Source organism: Megascapheus bottae, chromosome 15, assembly GCF_031878675.1.
Source record: "Megascapheus bottae isolate mThoBot1 chromosome 15, mThoBot2.hap1, whole genome shotgun sequence".
Classification (NCBI taxonomy): Eukaryota; Metazoa; Chordata; class Mammalia; order Rodentia; family Geomyidae; genus Megascapheus; species Megascapheus bottae.
Window position 1 is genome coordinate 25,046,607 of NC_143523.1, and position 16,419 is coordinate 25,063,025.

Genomic DNA, 16,419 nt, shown 5'->3' on the forward strand with positions numbered 1-16,419 from the left:
ATTAATTACAATTAAAAAATAATGAGGGCCTGGAGTTTGGCCTAGTGCTAGAGTGCTTTCCTAGCATGTACGAAGACCGGGGTTCGATTCCTAGGTACCACATACATAGAAAAAAGACAGAATTGGTGCTGAGGCACAAGTGGTAGAGCTCTAGCCTTGGGAAAATCCAAGGACAGGGCACAAGCATTGAGCTCAAGTCCAGGACTGGCAAGAAAAAAAAAAAAAAAACATACAACTTGCTAGGCAAGCTCTTTGTCACAGAACTACATCCCAACCCTTAATAAACAACATTTGCAGGACACAAATAACACAAAAACCAGTAGCTTGAGCCAGGTACAGGTGATTCACACCTGTAATCCTAGCTACCGAGGAGGTTGAGATTTGAGGATCACAGTTCAAAGCCAGTTTGCGCATTCAAGTCTGTGAGACTCATCTCCAATTAACCATGAGAAAACCAGAAGTGCTCAGGGACTATGCCCAGGCCCAGCATTCAAGCCCATGACCACAGTTGATTTTTAAAAAAAAAAGGGGTGGGGTGGGGTGGGAGGAGTTTGGCCTACTGGCAAAGTGCTTGCCCAGTAAGCACGAAGACCCAGGTTCAACTTCTTGGTACCACATACAAAAAAAGCTGGAAGTGGTGCTGCAGATCAAGTGATAGAGCTCTAGCCTTGAAAAAGCCCAAGGACAGTGTTCAGGCCCTGAGTTCAAGCCTCAGGACTGGCAAGATAATAATAATAATAATTATTATTATTATTATTATTATTATTATTTGATGGCTTTATTTATTTATATTTTTGGTCAGTCATGGGTCTTGAACTCTCAGTCTGGACACTGTTCCTGCACTCTTCAGCTCAAGGACAGTGCTCTACCACTTGATCCACAAAGCCACTTCCAGTTTTCTGGTAGTCAGTGACTCTTAATTTGTTTTAGGTGGAAAGGTGTTATGTACAAGGGTGTAACTCATGCCTGTGGAAATAAGAGAATAGTTTAAGACCAGCCTAAGGAAAAAAAAAAAAGAGGGGGGGGCGCAGGAATTTGGCCTAGCAGTAGAGTGTTTGCCTAGCATGTACGAAGACCTGGGTTCAATTATTTGGTACCACATACATAGAAAAAACTGGAAATGGTGCTATGGCTCAAGTGCTAGAGTTCTAGCCTTGAGAAAGCTCAAGGACAGTACTCAGGCCCTGAGTTCAAGCGCCGGGACTAGTTAAAAAAGAAAAATACTCATTAATTTGCAGGGCAGCCTGATGGCTCTTGCCTGTAATCCTAGCTACTCAGGAGGCTGAGATCTGAGGATCAAGGGTCAAAGCCAGACCAGGCACAAAAGGACCTAAGACTCTTATCTCCAACTAACCTCTAGAAAATGGGAAGTGGGCCTTGGCCCAAGGGTAGGGCAGTAGCCTTGAGTGGAAGAGCATGGGACAAGGCCCAGGCCCAGGGGTAGGGCAGTGGCCTAGAGCTAAAGAGCTCAGGGATAGTGCCCAGGCCAAGTTCAAGCCCCAGGATGCACCAAGAAAAAAAGGGCAGGGGGGAAAGCAAGACCCTTTCTCAAAAGAAAAAAGCTCACTGGAGACTAGATGGCATTCCAGCTATGCAGGAAAAGCTGAGATTGCAGTTGGAAACTAGCCCTGGGCAGGAAAATCCTTGAGACTCTTATCTCCAATTAATCACAGAAAAAGCAGGAAGTAACACCGTGGATAAAGTGGTAGAACACCAGGTGTTGAGAGGAAAAAAAACTGAGCGGAAAAAAACTGAGCGCCAGTGCCTAGAAGTCCTTAGTTCAAGCCCCCACAACTTGGGGTGGAAGGGAGAGGAATATTCTACAGCCAAAGATGAGGCTTTTAAAAATACACTAAGTAGTAATAAAGGAATATATTTACATAGGCTGATCCTTGACAGTAATCAGATCTAACTTTCCTGTCTTCTGAAAATATGTAACTTCCATACCTTATATAGAAGAATTCTTGCTAATTATCTTTCTTTACTTCCTCCTTTCCCTGGTTTGTGAACTCATACTAACCTTTTAGCTATCAAATTAAAAAATGTTTTCTTAGAAATTCTAGTATAAATAAATGAGCCAACACTTAGAGGGTTGGAAGCATGGCACAAGTAATAAAGTGGCCTAACAATGAGTGGCTACAGAGTTTGAGTCCCAATTTCAAACAACAAAATTCTAGCTGGCCACTGGTGGCTCACACTTGTAATCCAAGCTACTCAGGAGGCAAAAAAGAGGGGGGGGGTGAGGAGCTGTGGTTCAAGTAGTAGCCTTGAGCACAAAAACTCAGGGATAGTGCCTGAGCCCTGAGTTCAAGACCTACAACTCCCCCCACCAACCACACCACTCCCCACACACAACACAAAATTATTTGAGGGAACGTGTGACACTGTCCAAAAAGAAATGTACTCTTAGCCAGATACTGGTGGCCTACACCTGCTTAATCCTATTTAGGAGATTGAGATCTGAAGACCACAATTCAAAACAGCCTAGACAGGAAAGTCCATGAAACTCTTATGTCCAATTTACCATCAGAAAACCAGAAATGGCATTGTGGCTTAAAGTGATAGAGGGCTACTAGTCTTGATCGAAAAGGCTCAGGAGCAGTGCCCTGTTTCTGAGTTCAAGCCCCACAAAAGAAAGAAAGAAGGTAGGGAAAAATGAGAGAGATGGATGGACATATATCTGTCTATATATATATTCTTACTATTCAAACTCAAAAATGGAGTTGATTCAGACAAAATGTAATAGGTCAATAAAGACTTTCGTTATTTACTATTCAAAATTAAGGCATAAAATAGATTTGAATAATGTGGCATACCACACTATCCTAATATTTGAACTTTAAATAAAGCCATCTTTTCTATCAAGATTGCTTCCTTTCTATCTTGTGAGAACTGATTTTCTGAAAAGTTCTCCTTTTGGCCAGGTAACATGGCCCTTGTTAATTATATTCCTGCTATATTTTAATTAAGACATACTGTTACAAGCTCACTGAGTATTAGTTACATCTTGTTCCTGTTAATTAAGACATCCCGTTCCTGTTAATTAAGGCAGCAGAATGTGAACTTGAGCCAATCTGAGCAGAGGGGGAGGGGCAGGGTCTTTGCATTAGGGATAAAAGGAGAGCAGCTTGCCTGCTATGTAATTTCTTGCTTCATTTTGGCTGATGGCACACTCTTCTGCAGAAATAAACTTTGCCTTGCCAAGTTGGTGACCTTATTCCTACTTCAACATCCCAAGGCATATCTAACAATACAGACAGCAAAACTGACCTGTATTGTTACACAAAGCCATAAATAACTAATCAACTTAAGCAACTTAAAGGATATTTAAGCAATCCTTTATTGAAAGAATTCCATTCCACTGTTGTACTCATTTTCTCCTTCACAAATATACTGCAATACTCATTGTCCTGTATTTGCTTGTATGTTGATTAGTAATTATGTGCAAAAGTTAGTATCCATAATATATAAACAACTCATAATTAAAAAAAAAAGGTAGCCAGGCACCTCACTTATATCCTAACTAATATGAAAGTTAAAACTGGGAAGACTGATTTGAAGCCAGTCTGGGCACAAATATTTATATGATCCCTTCTCAACCCACAGCTGGATACAGTGGTATGTTCCTGTCATCCTAGCTTCATTGAAGGCTAAGTAAGACTGAGGGGACCAAGTTTGCAGAACAGGCCCGGCAAAGGTCCTTGAAATTATCTCGCAAGAAAAAGCAAAGTATAAGCCGGCGGCTCATGCCTGCAAACCTAGCTACTCAGGAGGCTGAGATCTGAGGATCAAGGGTCAAAGCCAGCCCAGGCACAAAAGGACCTGAGACTCTTATCTCCAATAAACCCCTAGAAATTAGGAAGTGGGGCTTGGCTCAAGGGTAAGACGGGTAGCCTTGAGTTGAAGAGCTCAGAGACAGGGTGCTCAGACCAAGTTCAAGCCCCATGACCCACAAAAGAAAAAAAGAAAAGAAAAAGCTGAGTATGATGTCACACACCTCTCATCCCAGCTACTATGGAAGATCATGGTACAGGTTAAGTACCCCCCCCCCAAACAAGGAGTGATACCCTATCTTAAAAATGAACCAGCACAAACTAGGGCTAAAGAAGTGGCCCAGTGAGTCCACACTAAAGTAAAAACTGGGCATGAGTTCTGATTAGATATTTCTCCAAAGAAAATAACACAAATGGCCAAAACATTTGAAAAACTACTACATTACTCACCAGGGAAATGTAAAACCAAAAACGTGAAACAGTAATTCATACTCAATTCAATAAAGAAAAGGTATTTGAATAGTTGGACACAGTGGCTCAAGCCCACAAAAAAAAAAAAAAAAGGCCAGGTGTGGTGGCTCATTCCACCACCTAGGTACTACTTCGGGAGGCTGAGATCTGAAGATTTCAGTTTTAAAGATTTCTGCCAACCAGGACAGGAAACTGTGAGATTCCAAATCCCAACTAACCAGCAAAACCAGCCATACTGCAAATATGGCTCAAGTGGTAGAGTAGAACACAAAACATAAATGAAAAGGCCTAGCAAGAGCCAGGGGCTCTAGGTTCAAATACCAGTACCAGCAAATATACTTGGGTGAGTGTACACACACACACACACACACACACACACACACACACACACACACGCACGCGCACGCGCACAATGTTGAAAAGATGTGCTGAAATTGAAACCTCAGATTGCTGAAAGAAATGTAAAATTCTGATCTCTTTGAAAAACAGCTTAGTTATTCCTCTACACAAATGTTCATAAAAAACATTACTTAGAACAAATGTTTACCAACTCATGTACAGAATTATGAAACTGTAGATTTACATTGTGTGTCTATACAATGCAATATTTTTTTAACCATAATAAGAACAAAACTGCTGATACAGGTTACAACCTGGATAAATCTTAAAACCAATACACCAAGTGAAAGACTCTAGATCTAAAAGGCAATAGACTTTATGATTCCATTTTTATATGAAATATCCAGAGTTGACAATGCTATAGAAACAGAAAGATTAGTGGTTGTCAAAAACTGGGTCATGGGCTGGGAGTTTGGCCTAGTGGTAGAGTGCTTGCCTAGCATGCATGAAGACCCGGGTTCGATTCCTCGGTACCACATACATAGAAAAAAGCCAGAAATGGTGCTGAGGCTCAAGTGGTAGCGCTCTCTAACCTTGAGAAAGTCCAAGGACAGTGCTCAGGCCCTGAGCTCAAGCCCGTGACTGGCAAAAAAACAAAACAAAACAAAAACTGGGTCATAACAAGATAAAATAATGGCATTCGCAGGGAAATGGATGAACCTAGAGCGAATTATGTTGAGTGAGACAAGTCAAGACCTAAGGAACAAAAGACGCATGGTATCCCTAATATGTGGCTATTAAATCCAAAGAGTACAAGAGCGAGGACTCAATAACTGCATACCCAAAGCTATGGACATGGTAATGGAAATATAAACATAACTATATAGACATAAAAACCTATGACTCTATAGACATAATGTTTTATTTTAAATTAATGTTTCTATGACATACAAACGCTTAGCCTAATTTTGATTAAGTTCTAAATACTAAGTCCCAGTGATTGTAAATAGATTCCCTCCTTGAACACTTGTTAAACTTGTCATTTAAAATATGATGTAAAAATCAACATTAATAAATTCTAAAAAAAAAAAAACAACAACGGGGTCATAAGATAGGAAACACAATGCCAATGATTTTGGTATTTCTTTCTAAATAATGAAAATGTTGTGTAACTAATAATGGTATATGCACAATTAAATGATATATGCACAAAAAGGGTCAATATTATGGCTTGTGAATCATTTTTAAATTTAAAAAAAATCAAGACATGGGCCACTGTACTAGAATACTTTTTGTATATAAGATGGTCAGTAAAATAAGCTAACCATTTATAATGCAATTTTACCCAAAGCAAACTATGAGTACATAGAATGGTAAAAGTTTTTACAGATCATTGGTACTACAATGTTGTTTTTTCTCTAAACTACCAAAATATAACAGCTTTATTTGTATCTATATCATAAACTCATATTCTACACAAGAGATGGACAGACAAAAAGGAAATAAGAATCGAGAGGTGGGGAGATAAATCAAAACAAATCAAACCCCTATGCTAAGCTTCCAGAAATAGTTTGCGAGATAAAAGACAAAAAACCAATCTCATTATTTAATACATACTTAGATATCAACACTTGATAGCAAACATTTTTTGACTTTTCAAATAACTAATCCAACTCTTTTTTGGGGGGCGGGCAGGAGTCGGTCATTAGGTTTGAACACAGGGCCTGGGCCCTGTCCCTTAGCTTTTGCCCAAGACTACTACTCTACTACTGAGTCACAGCTCCATGTCCTATCTGGTTTTTGAGTAGCTAATTAGTGGTGAGAGTCTATTGTCCTATCTGGTTTTTGAGTAGCTAATTAGTGGTGAGAGTCTATTAGATTTTCCTGCACAGGATGGCTTTAACTTGCAACCCTCAAATCTCAGCTGCCTTGAATAGCTAGGATCACAGGCATGAGCTACCAGTGCCCAACCCAACTCTTAAGGAAGAAAATGGGTCAATACTAAATGTATTCAAGAGTGAAAATGAAAATTCGTTTTTGTTTTTCTTTTGCTTTATTTTTTGTTCCATCATGGGGTTTGAACTTAGGGCTTGGGTGCTGTCCCTGAGCTCTTTTTGCTCAAGGCTAGTGCTCTACTGGCACTATGGCTCTCACTTTGTGCCGTAGTACCACTTCCAATTTTCTAATAGTCAATTGGCCTGGTGGATCATGCCTGTAATCCTAGCTATTCAGGAGACTAAGATCTAAGGATCATGGTTCAAAGCCAGACTAACCATTAGAAAACATAAAGTGGCGCTGTGGCTCAGGGGTAGGGCCATAGCCTTGAGCTGAAGAGCTCAGGAACAATGCCCAGGCCCAAGAGTTCAAGCCCCACGACACATACAAAAAAAGGATCTCATGGAGGAGCCAGGAGTTTGGACTACTAGTAGAGTGCTTGCCTCCGCATGCACAAAGCCCTAGGTTCAATTCCTAGGTACTACATACATACAAAAAGCCGGAAGTGGTGCTATGGCTCAAGTGCTAGCCTTCAGCAAATAAAGCTCAATGACAATGCCCAGGCCCTGGAAAAAAAGTCTCATGGACTTTCCTGCCTGGGCTGCCTTTGAACTGTGATTTTCAGATCTCATCCTCCTAAGTAGCTAGGATTACAGGCATGAGCCACATGTGCCAAGTTAATACCATGTATGGACACATACCCTACATTAAGCATAAATTGCAGTTTAAATAACTCATTTTTTCCTTTTCCACTTTTGCTCCCATTTCCTCATGAATCTCTTCAATGAACTTATAACATATTAATCAAAACAAAGCAGAAATCTACCACCATGTTCATAAAGCCTTCCTTTATTGTCCCAATAGACGCCTTTCACTTCCAACTACCCCTAGCACTTTCTTGTACCATTATAAGACACATTTTGCCTTGTACAATAACTGAATATTTATTTTCTCTAAGAATGTCTAGTTTTTACAGAAGATTAGGGCAGTTTTCTTAATAGCTTTGCCCACAATGGCTGGCAAAAGGCCCAGAAGGCAGTGAAGCAGAGTGGCTTACTTTTATAATCCTACCTACTCAGGAGGCTGAAATCTGAGGATCAAGGGTTAAAATCTAACCTGTGCATAAGTATGTGATACTACCTTCAATTTACCAGCAAAAAGCCAGAAAAGGAGCTGTGGTAGAGTGGCATCCATCAGAACTAAAAAGCCAAATTCCAAGGACAGAGTTCAAGCCCTGAGCTCAAGCCCAGGACTGGCAAAAAAAGAGAAAGGAAAAAAAAAAAAAAGACAGAGTTCAAGCTCAGTACTGGGACAAAAAAGCAGCCCTGGAGCCAGGAGTTTGGTAGTGCTTAGGCCTTGAACTCAAGCCCAGAACTGGCAAAAAAAAAAAAAAACAACAACAACAACAAAAAACAGCCCTGTTTTTCCCCAATAAAGCAGGAACAAGTAAGTACCTGGGTATATACTCTGTTCCCAGAGAAAATAAGCAAACATGTAGCCCCATTAAAGTTAAACATTGGGATTATTCAAATGTGTTCTAAAATTGCTTCAGATACAAGCACACTGGAATCAGCGACTGAGAAAATCAGATTCATTACCTGACTTATGAAATGGTAATCTGTCTATATAACACCTTAATGATAACAAAATTTTATTTAAAAATAAAAGTCAGGAGCCAAGAGTTTGGCATAGTGCTCCAGTGTTTGCCTGACATGCATGAAAACCAGGGTTCAATTCCTCAATTCCACATACACAAGAAAAGCTAGAAAGGGTGCTGTTACTCAAATGGTAGAGCACTAGTCTTGAGAAATCCCAAGGATGGTGCCCAGGCCCTGAATTCAAGCCCCAGGACAGGCAAAAAATAAAAAAGTCAGATTCATGTCCGTCTATCCCTCCTGCCCCCCACCACCCTGCCTTTTGGAAAAAAGTAAATAACAAATCACAACCTTCACCACACTGGAAAAAGAGCCCCCCCCCCTTTTTTTGTCAGTTATGGGACTCTGGGCCTGGGCGCTGTCCCGGAGCTCTTTAGCTCAAGGTTACCACCTTACCCTTGAACCACTGCACCACTTCCAGTTCTCTGGTAGTTAATTGGCGATAAGAGTTTCAGGGAAGTTTGTACCCTGGCTGGCTTTGAACTTAGATCCTCAGATCTCAGCCTCCTGAGTAGCTAGGATTACAGGCCTGAGCAACTGTTCCTGGCTCAAATCGCATAAATTGCACTTTACTTTTTTTTCTTTTTTGCCGGTCCTGGGCTTGAGCTCAGGGCCCGAATATTGTCCTTGGACTTTCTCAAGGCTAGATAGAGCTCTACCACTTGGTCCTCAGCACCACTTCTGGCTTTTTCTATGTGTGTGGTACCCAGAAATCGAACCCAGGTCTTCGTGCATGCTAGGCAAGCACTCTACCCCTAGGCCAAACTCCTGGCCTGCAATGTACTTTGGATCCCAAGTATCTTGAATAAGGGATATTCAACCTATGCTAATTCCTAATTCAACAAAACCTAAGTATGGACCAATAACTTCTCTTCCACCATCACCATTATCACTTTGCTCATCCCACCCTATCCCATCCCTAACATCACCAGAACGGAAGAGAAAATTTTATTTGGGAAAATGACTAGAATTAATTTCTATTTTTTTTTTTGCCAGTCCTGGATTTGAACTCAGGGTCTAGGCACTGTCCCTGAGCTTCTTTTGGTCAAGGCTAGCACTTACCACTTGAGCCAGAGCACCACTTTTGGCTTTTCTGTTTATGTGGTATTGAGTATGCTTCATGCATACTAGGCAAGCACTCTACCACTAAGCCACATTACTAGCCCTAGAAATACTTTACATATATTTTGACTAAGAATTAGACACCAGTTAAAACCAAACAATCCTACATTATTAAAATAATCAACCAAGAAATTCAATAGAATATTGATCAGAAACAATCCTTTTATAAGAATTAGTACGCTGGGCACTGGTGGCTCACACCTGTAATCCTAGTTACTCAGGAGGCTGTGAAGATTGAGGTTCAAAATGAGCCCAAAAAGGAAAGTCCATGACTCTTATCCTCAATTAACAACCAGAAAACTAAAAGTGGCACAGAACTATGGACAGTGTCCAGACCTCAAGTCCAAGCCCACAACAGGTTTAAAAAAAAAAAAAAAAGAATTATTGGCCAGGAGTTTGGCCTAGTGGTAGAGTGCTTGCCCAGCATGTACGAAGACTTGGGGTTCCATTTCTTGGTACCACATACATGGAAAAGCCAGAAGTGGTGCTGTGGCTCAAGTGGTAAAGCACTAGCCTTGAGGAAAGTCAAAGGACAGTGCTCAGGCACCGAGTTCAGTCCTTAGGACTGGCAAAAAAAAAAAAGAATTATCACATGTAGTAGGGAACAATACTGTTGCCTCTTGGACCCTATTAATGATAGTTACCAGCCTTTTAAAATATGAACTTCCTGCTAAGCCAGGCGCTGGTTGGCTCTCACTTATAATCCTAGTTATTATGGAGGCAGAGATCTGAGAATCATAGTTTAAAGTCAGAACAGGCAAGAAAGTCTCCACTTAATCACAGAAAAAGATGCAAAAAAGTTTGTGAGACCCTTTATCTCCAATTAATCACAGAAAAAGGTAGAAGTGGCACTCTGTCAGTGCTTGCCTTGACTCAAGGCCAGCACCTAAGCCCAGAGTTTAAGTCCAACAACCAGTTTAAAAAAAAAAAAAAAAAAAGAGGAGGAAGGGGAAGGGAGGGAAGGGAGGGAAGAGGGGGAAGGGGGAGAAGGGGTAGAGGAGGAAGAGGGAAGGGAGGAGGAGGAGGAAGCCAGGCACAGTGGTTCATGCCAGTAAGCCTAGCTACTCAGGAGGTTGAGATCTGAGGATCAAGGTTCAAAGCCAGCCTGAGCACAAAAGGACCTCACACTCTTATCTCCAATTAACCTCTAGAAACTGGGAAGTGGGGCTTGGTTCAAGGTAGCCTTGAGCTGAAGAGCTCAAAGACAATACCCAGGCCCAGGAGTAGGGCAGTAGCCTTGATCTGAAGAGTTCAGGGACAGCACCCAGGCCAGAGTTAGCACCCAGGCCAGAGTTAAAGCCCCATGACCCACAAAAAGAAAAGAAAAGGGGCCAGGAGTTTGGCCTAGTGGTAGAGTGCTTGCCTAGCATGCATGAAGACCCCAGTTCAATTCCTCGGTACCCCACATACATAGCAAAAGGCGGAAGTGGTGCTGAGGCTCAAGTGGTAGAGCTCTATCTAGCCTTGAGAAAGCCCAAGGACAGTGCTCAAGCCCTGAGCTCAAGCCCAGGACTGGCAAAAAAAAAAAAAAAAAAAGGAACTTCCTAGAATTATAACTAATTGACTTAGCACTTCCCCCTTAAAGAACAAAATTAACAAAATTATGGGGCCAAGAGTTTGACCTAGTGGTAGAGTGCTTGCCTAGCAAGCATGAAGAGCCCAGTTCAATTCCTTGGTATCACATACATAGAAATGGTATGGTGGCTCAAGTGGTAGAGCTATAGCCTTAAGAAAGTCCAAGGACAGTGCTCAGGCCCAGAGTTCACGCCCCAGGGCTGGCAAAAAAAAAAAATTACATTTCATAAAGAGAAAATGAGGGCCAAATGATTTTAGTTGAGAGACTATCAACAGATACTAATTACTGTTCAGATTAAAAGACTACTGTACTTTGGACTTTAAAACCTCCTGAACTTTACCCAGAAAGTGCAAATTTGGAACTAAAATTGAAAATGAACTAAACAACTTGTGGGTGCGAACGGGAGGAAAAAACTGGGAGTGCTCAAGGGAAAGGGTGACAATGTCCAAAAAGAAATGTACGTTTAGCTGACTTATAGAACTGCAGCCCTTCTGCACATCACCTTTAATTTAATTTTATTTTTTTTGCCAGTCTTGGGCTTAAGCTCAGGGCCTGAGGACTGTCCTTGGATTTTTCTCAAGGCTAGAACTCTACCACTTGAGCCTCAGCACCACTTCTGGCTTTTTCTAAGTATGTGGCACCAAGGAATCGAACGTGGGTCTTCATGCATGCTAGGTAAGCACTTTACCACTAGGCCAAACTCCCTGCACATCACCTTTATAACAACAAAATTATACTAAAAACAAAACAAAAAAACTGGTTACCAGATTAAAATATTCCTCATTTTTTATGTTTTGATATTCAACCAAATATTTATAGAAGAATTTTATTAGCTATAAACCAAAACTTAAAACACCTTGCTGCTGGGCACTGGTGGCTATAATCCTAGCCACTCAAGTGGCAAAGATCTGAGGATCCCAGTTAAAAGTCATCTGGGTCATGAAAGTCTGTGAGATGAGTATCTCCAATTAGCCATCAGAAAAACCAGAAGCGGAGCTGTGGCTCAAAGTGATGCAGCACTAGCCTTGAGCTGAAGAGCCCACAGTTCAAGTCCCACACCCTGCCCCAAGCCCCCCAAAAAGAGAGAGAAGGACTTGGAGGCTTGGCTCAGTTGGTAAGAGTGAGAGGGCACCAGCCAGTGAGTGAAAGCATCAGGTATTGAGTCCTGTCTCAGATCAAAAAATAAATAAAAAGGGAGAGAGGGCTGCAATTGATGGCAGGAAACAAACTGAATCATAAAGTAAACAACTTGCTAAAACTGTCTAAACTAAGACAAGATTAAGAAATTATATGTGGCTCACACCTATAATCCTATCTACTGAGGAAAATAACATCTGAGGATGGCAGTTCAAAGCTAACGAGAGCAGTAAGTCTGTGAATCTTATCTCCAATAAACTATTCAGAAAAAGTTGAAGTAGGGGCCTGGAGTTTGGCCTAGAGGTAGAGTGCTTGCCTAGCACTCACTAAGACCGGGGATTAGATTCCTCAGTACCACATACATAGAAAAAGAAATGGAAATGGTGTTGTGGCTCAACTGGTAGAGCTCTAACCTTGAGGAAAACCCAAGGAGAGTGCTCAGAAAAGAAAAGAAAACGCTGAGGTGGCACTGTGGCTCAAGTTTTAGAGGGCTAGCCTCAAATACAAAGAGTGAGTGCCCAGGCCTTGAGTTCAAGCCCCAGGAAGGGGGGAGGGGGAATTTATTTAAAGAAATATAATCAAGATTTCCTAGGCTTTTAAAAACCCCTACTGAAGGCAAAAACTAGGAGAGAGTGAGAAGGGGTGATACTGTCCCAAAAGAAATGTACTCTTTACATGACTTATGTATCTGTAAACCCCTCTGTACATCACCTTTACAGTAACAATTTTTTAATCCTATTAAACAAAACTAAGTAAACACTACAAGTAAAAAATTACTGAAAACAATTTCAGCCTTTTACATTAACCAACAATTCTGAAAATGCATTAATTTCATGTTGTCAAGATTTCTTACATGTACGGTCTTATGATGGTGACAAATAACAGATAACTCAGAAATGCTTAAGCCAAGGCAACATTTTGACAGGTTTGAAAGAATAAAAAAGCAGAGACAGAGCAGAGCAACTGACAGCTAAGAGCCAAAAGGCTATTTCCTGAAGGACAGAGCCCGGCTAGGATTGGCTGGACAGAAATTTTAACATATATTCATAAGACAAAATAATATACCCCTCCCCCAAAAAAACAACTACTTATGCCTTTACTATTTACACATTCTTAAAATGTACTTTTAACCTTGGAACAACCAAAGTGATGACAGATACCTTACACACATTATTTTGCATGTTAGTCTAACCCCTTACTAAATTCACATTACCCATTTTCGAAAAGAAAAGCACTGCAAAAAACCAGAAAAGCTTGTATTCTCTAAGTAAAAGCTACCTCCTCCTTTCACTTGTTTAAAGTTTCAGTTTTGCCGTTTAATCTACTACAGAACACATCTCTTGTCGGACACCGTAAAGGGCAGACCCTCCTGTCAAGCTAAAAGGCTCAAACACAAAGACTCACGAAACCAAGTGCTGTAATTCTTCCAAACTGAGCCTCTCCACACCCCCTCCACCCTCCCCCCCCCACAGATATGTCTATTAAATCAATGTCTGTTCTCCCCCTCGCACAACAAAGAGAACTTCTCACCGCATGAAATTGCCGCTGAATGGACACCAGAAAGCAAGATTTGCATAATTCCTTCCAACGAAACCCCATCGGGAACGAGGGGAAGAGGGGCCCAAGCGAACCGAGAGAGAGAATCTCCCGGATTCTGGTGGGGAAGAAGACCTGGCTCCCGAGACTATTCTTCTCGGGAATGAAGGGAGGGCTGGAATTCTGGACCTCCCGGAGGACTGGGCGTGGGGGGCGGGTGGGGGGGGAGACTGAGAACGACGAGAGGGCATTTCCTCACACGGCAGCAGCAAAGCCGAGCCAAGATGAGGAAATAACAATGCTGAGGACGGGAGAGTCAGACACAAGGATGGACCGGAGCTAGGGGGCGGTGGGCAGAGCGGAGACACCACACGGGCCACTTACTTTTTGGAGGGGGGTTCAGTCTATGAGTTAAGCCCTTATGGTCCCGTCGGCCGCCGCACAGAGAGAAACGGGACCTTGGGAGAGAAAAAAAACAGACAAAACACAGTGTGAGAGGCGCAGCTCGGCCGCCCGGCCCCTCCCGGGCGTCCCCGTCCGCACCCCCTCCGGCCGCCGGCGAGCACGCCGCCCCGCGGCGACCCCGGTCCGGGAGGCGCCGCCGCCGACCAATCCCGGAGGGGACCGGCGGCGACCCCCCCGCCGCCCAGCCCCGCCGGCGCGCTCGGTCTCACCCACTCCTCCCCGCTTCGGGAACACCGAACACAAATCCGCACACACCGACCCGTGCGTCCAGGACTAACTCCCCGGCCGCCGCCGCCGCCGCCGCCCCCCGCGGCCATGACACCCCGCTTGGCTTGGTCAGGAGGACGCGGGGCCTGTGACAGCTCCGGCTCCCTCCGCCCCCATCTCTCCGCCTCACGCCTCGCACACGCCCGAGAGAGCCGGGGCGCCCGCCCGCCTGCCTGCCTGCCCGCCTGCCTGCCTGCCTGCCGCGCGTGCCCGCGGGGACCGGGCGCGCCGCCGCCGGCGTGGGGGAGGGGTGCGGAAGGAGAGCCGGCGACGGGCGGCCGCTGCCCCCGCGCCGCCCCGGCCCTCGGGACACCCGGAACAGCGACGGCGTGTGGGGACCAGGTCTCCACAATGAGCCGGCGGCGCCCAGCCCGGCAAAGGGGAGGAGGGAGGAGGAGGGCGCGCGCGCCGAGAGCCCGCCCCGGGAGGCGCGAGGGGAGGGGAGCGCGGGGCCGAGCGCCGAGCCCGCCCGAGGTGGCGCGCGCCCCGGCGCACTCGCGCTCCGGGGGGTGGGGGAGGGGGCCGACCCAAGAGGGCGCGCGGGCCGGAGCCGCTCAGCCTCTGCCCCACTCCCTCCCTCGTCCCGGGGCGGCCGGCGGCCCTGGCAGCCCGCCAGCTAGCAGCGGCCGGAGGAAAAGTGGGGGGCGACGGTCTCACCTACACGGCGAATGAGCTTGTGGCGCCACGAGTCCAGTTCTTGCCGAAAGCCGCGTCTCTCAACGGAACATTGCTGCCGCCTACACACCCTCGCCATCTTCTGCCGCCCGCCCGGCCCTGCCTCCGCCGCGGCTTCGCGCACGCCCAGCCGCGTCGCCCGGGGCCGCGCACGCACCCGCGGCCTGGGCGTCGCGCCTCCCGCCGGGGGCGGCGCGGGGGCAGGCCGGGCCTCACCTCGCCGTGGCCCCGGGGTGGCCCGAGGCCGGCGGCGCTTCGTCAGCGGCCCCGCGGTTCCCTGGGACCCTCGGCCGCGTCCCCGCCGCCGGCAGCCGCTCCGGACCGCGCCTTCTCCCGCCCGAGCCCGCACCGAGCCTCCCCGGCGCGGTTCCCCCCCAAGGCCACGGCTGCCCCTTCCCTCCCCGGGGCTTTTGTTTTTCCACAGGCTCCATTTATCACTTCCAACCTGCCTGTCGCTCCACGCCAACTGTTGCAAGTTCCGTGTGACTGCTGCCTCCAACTTTTCGGTCGAAACTGCTCCTGCCCGGAGCCTGTGTAAGAAGCAAAATTAAGAATAAGGGCCCGGATAGCTGCCGAGATACAGAGCCCTGAGGTTTGCAAACAGGTATTTCTAATTTTTTAGAAGACAGGCACTTTCCGTAAACCCCGTAAAAAAAAATGGAGCTCAAACGTGTTAAGTTGAAATAAGTAAAGGCTAATCACGGGCGGAAAAAAAATCCCAAGATAGATTCAAAAGTTGTGCTAAAGGAAGAGTAGATTTCGAAAGAAAGCCGAGGAGTACTCACAACGGACTGCTGAGAAACGCTCCAATTTCGGGTTCCGAAATAATTACGCTACCTCCTGGAATCATTAAACAGCTTCCTCACACTGGGAACTACCTGTCCATCTAAGGCTGTTGTTAATAATTCCTTTATTTATTTACTTATTTATGTTTGGAAGGGGAGTGGGAAAAGTATGCGAGACCTGAAGGGAAGGGGGAGGGAGAAGGGGTAACAAAGTTTTGAGAAAATGTAAGAAGAAAAGCATCCGGGAAGCCAGACCTGAACCTTAAGACCCACCCTCTTTCCCGCCTCTGGAATTTAAGGTCTTTGCATCCTGCTTTTAATATTTAAATTTAAGGTCAAAGTCCTTAAATACGTGACCAATCTCAGGGACGTATCAATTTACATTTTTCCTAAGGCTGTGGTGGTAGGTTTTGGAACAAAATACTTGTGGAATGACGCGAGTGACATTTCTAAACGATGATTGGGTAAGAGTGACTTAAACTGGGTGGAAGGCACCTTTGTCCCTTTACCCCCTTCTGAAAACCAAAGATCAAAAACCAGTTCCTTCAGAGGAAAGGAAGATGATGACTAATGCCTGTAATCCTAGCTACTCTGGAGGCTGAGATCTCAGGATTAAGGTTGGA

The 16,419-nt window shown here is 44.8% G+C and overlaps 2 protein-coding genes across 4 annotated transcripts in view; both read right to left on the reverse strand.

The window, feature by feature from the left end:
- The window catches only part of Lcor (ligand dependent nuclear receptor corepressor), an 85,845-nt gene extending 70,715 nt beyond the window's left edge, over positions 1-15,130 (reverse strand). For 2 of the 3 annotated variants that reach the window (XM_090346156.1, XM_090346154.1), the window contains exons 1-2: positions 14,998-15,130; positions 13,989-14,062 (exon numbers count right to left, since the gene is read on the reverse strand). Coding sequence is in view for 1 of the 3 variants with exons in the window: in XM_090346158.1 (XP_090202284.1) it covers positions 13,989-14,062; positions 14,325-14,386 (136 nt within the window). In the remaining 2 variants the exon portion in view is untranslated. Of the gene's footprint in view, positions 1-13,988; positions 14,063-14,324; positions 14,422-14,997 lie in introns of those variants that run through there. The other variant, XM_090346158.1, reaches the window with a different exon arrangement.
- On the reverse strand, positions 14,953-15,863 carry LOC150054006 (uncharacterized). The gene is made up of 2 exons (XM_090345523.1): positions 15,797-15,863; positions 14,953-15,541 (listed from the first exon to the last, which is right to left on the reverse strand). Exons 1-2 carry the CDS (start codon positions 15,859-15,861, stop codon positions 14,953-14,955), a joined length of 654 nt encoding a protein of 217 aa, XP_090201649.1. The 5' UTR covers positions 15,862-15,863.
- Positions 15,864-16,419: the final 556 nt, after the last annotated feature.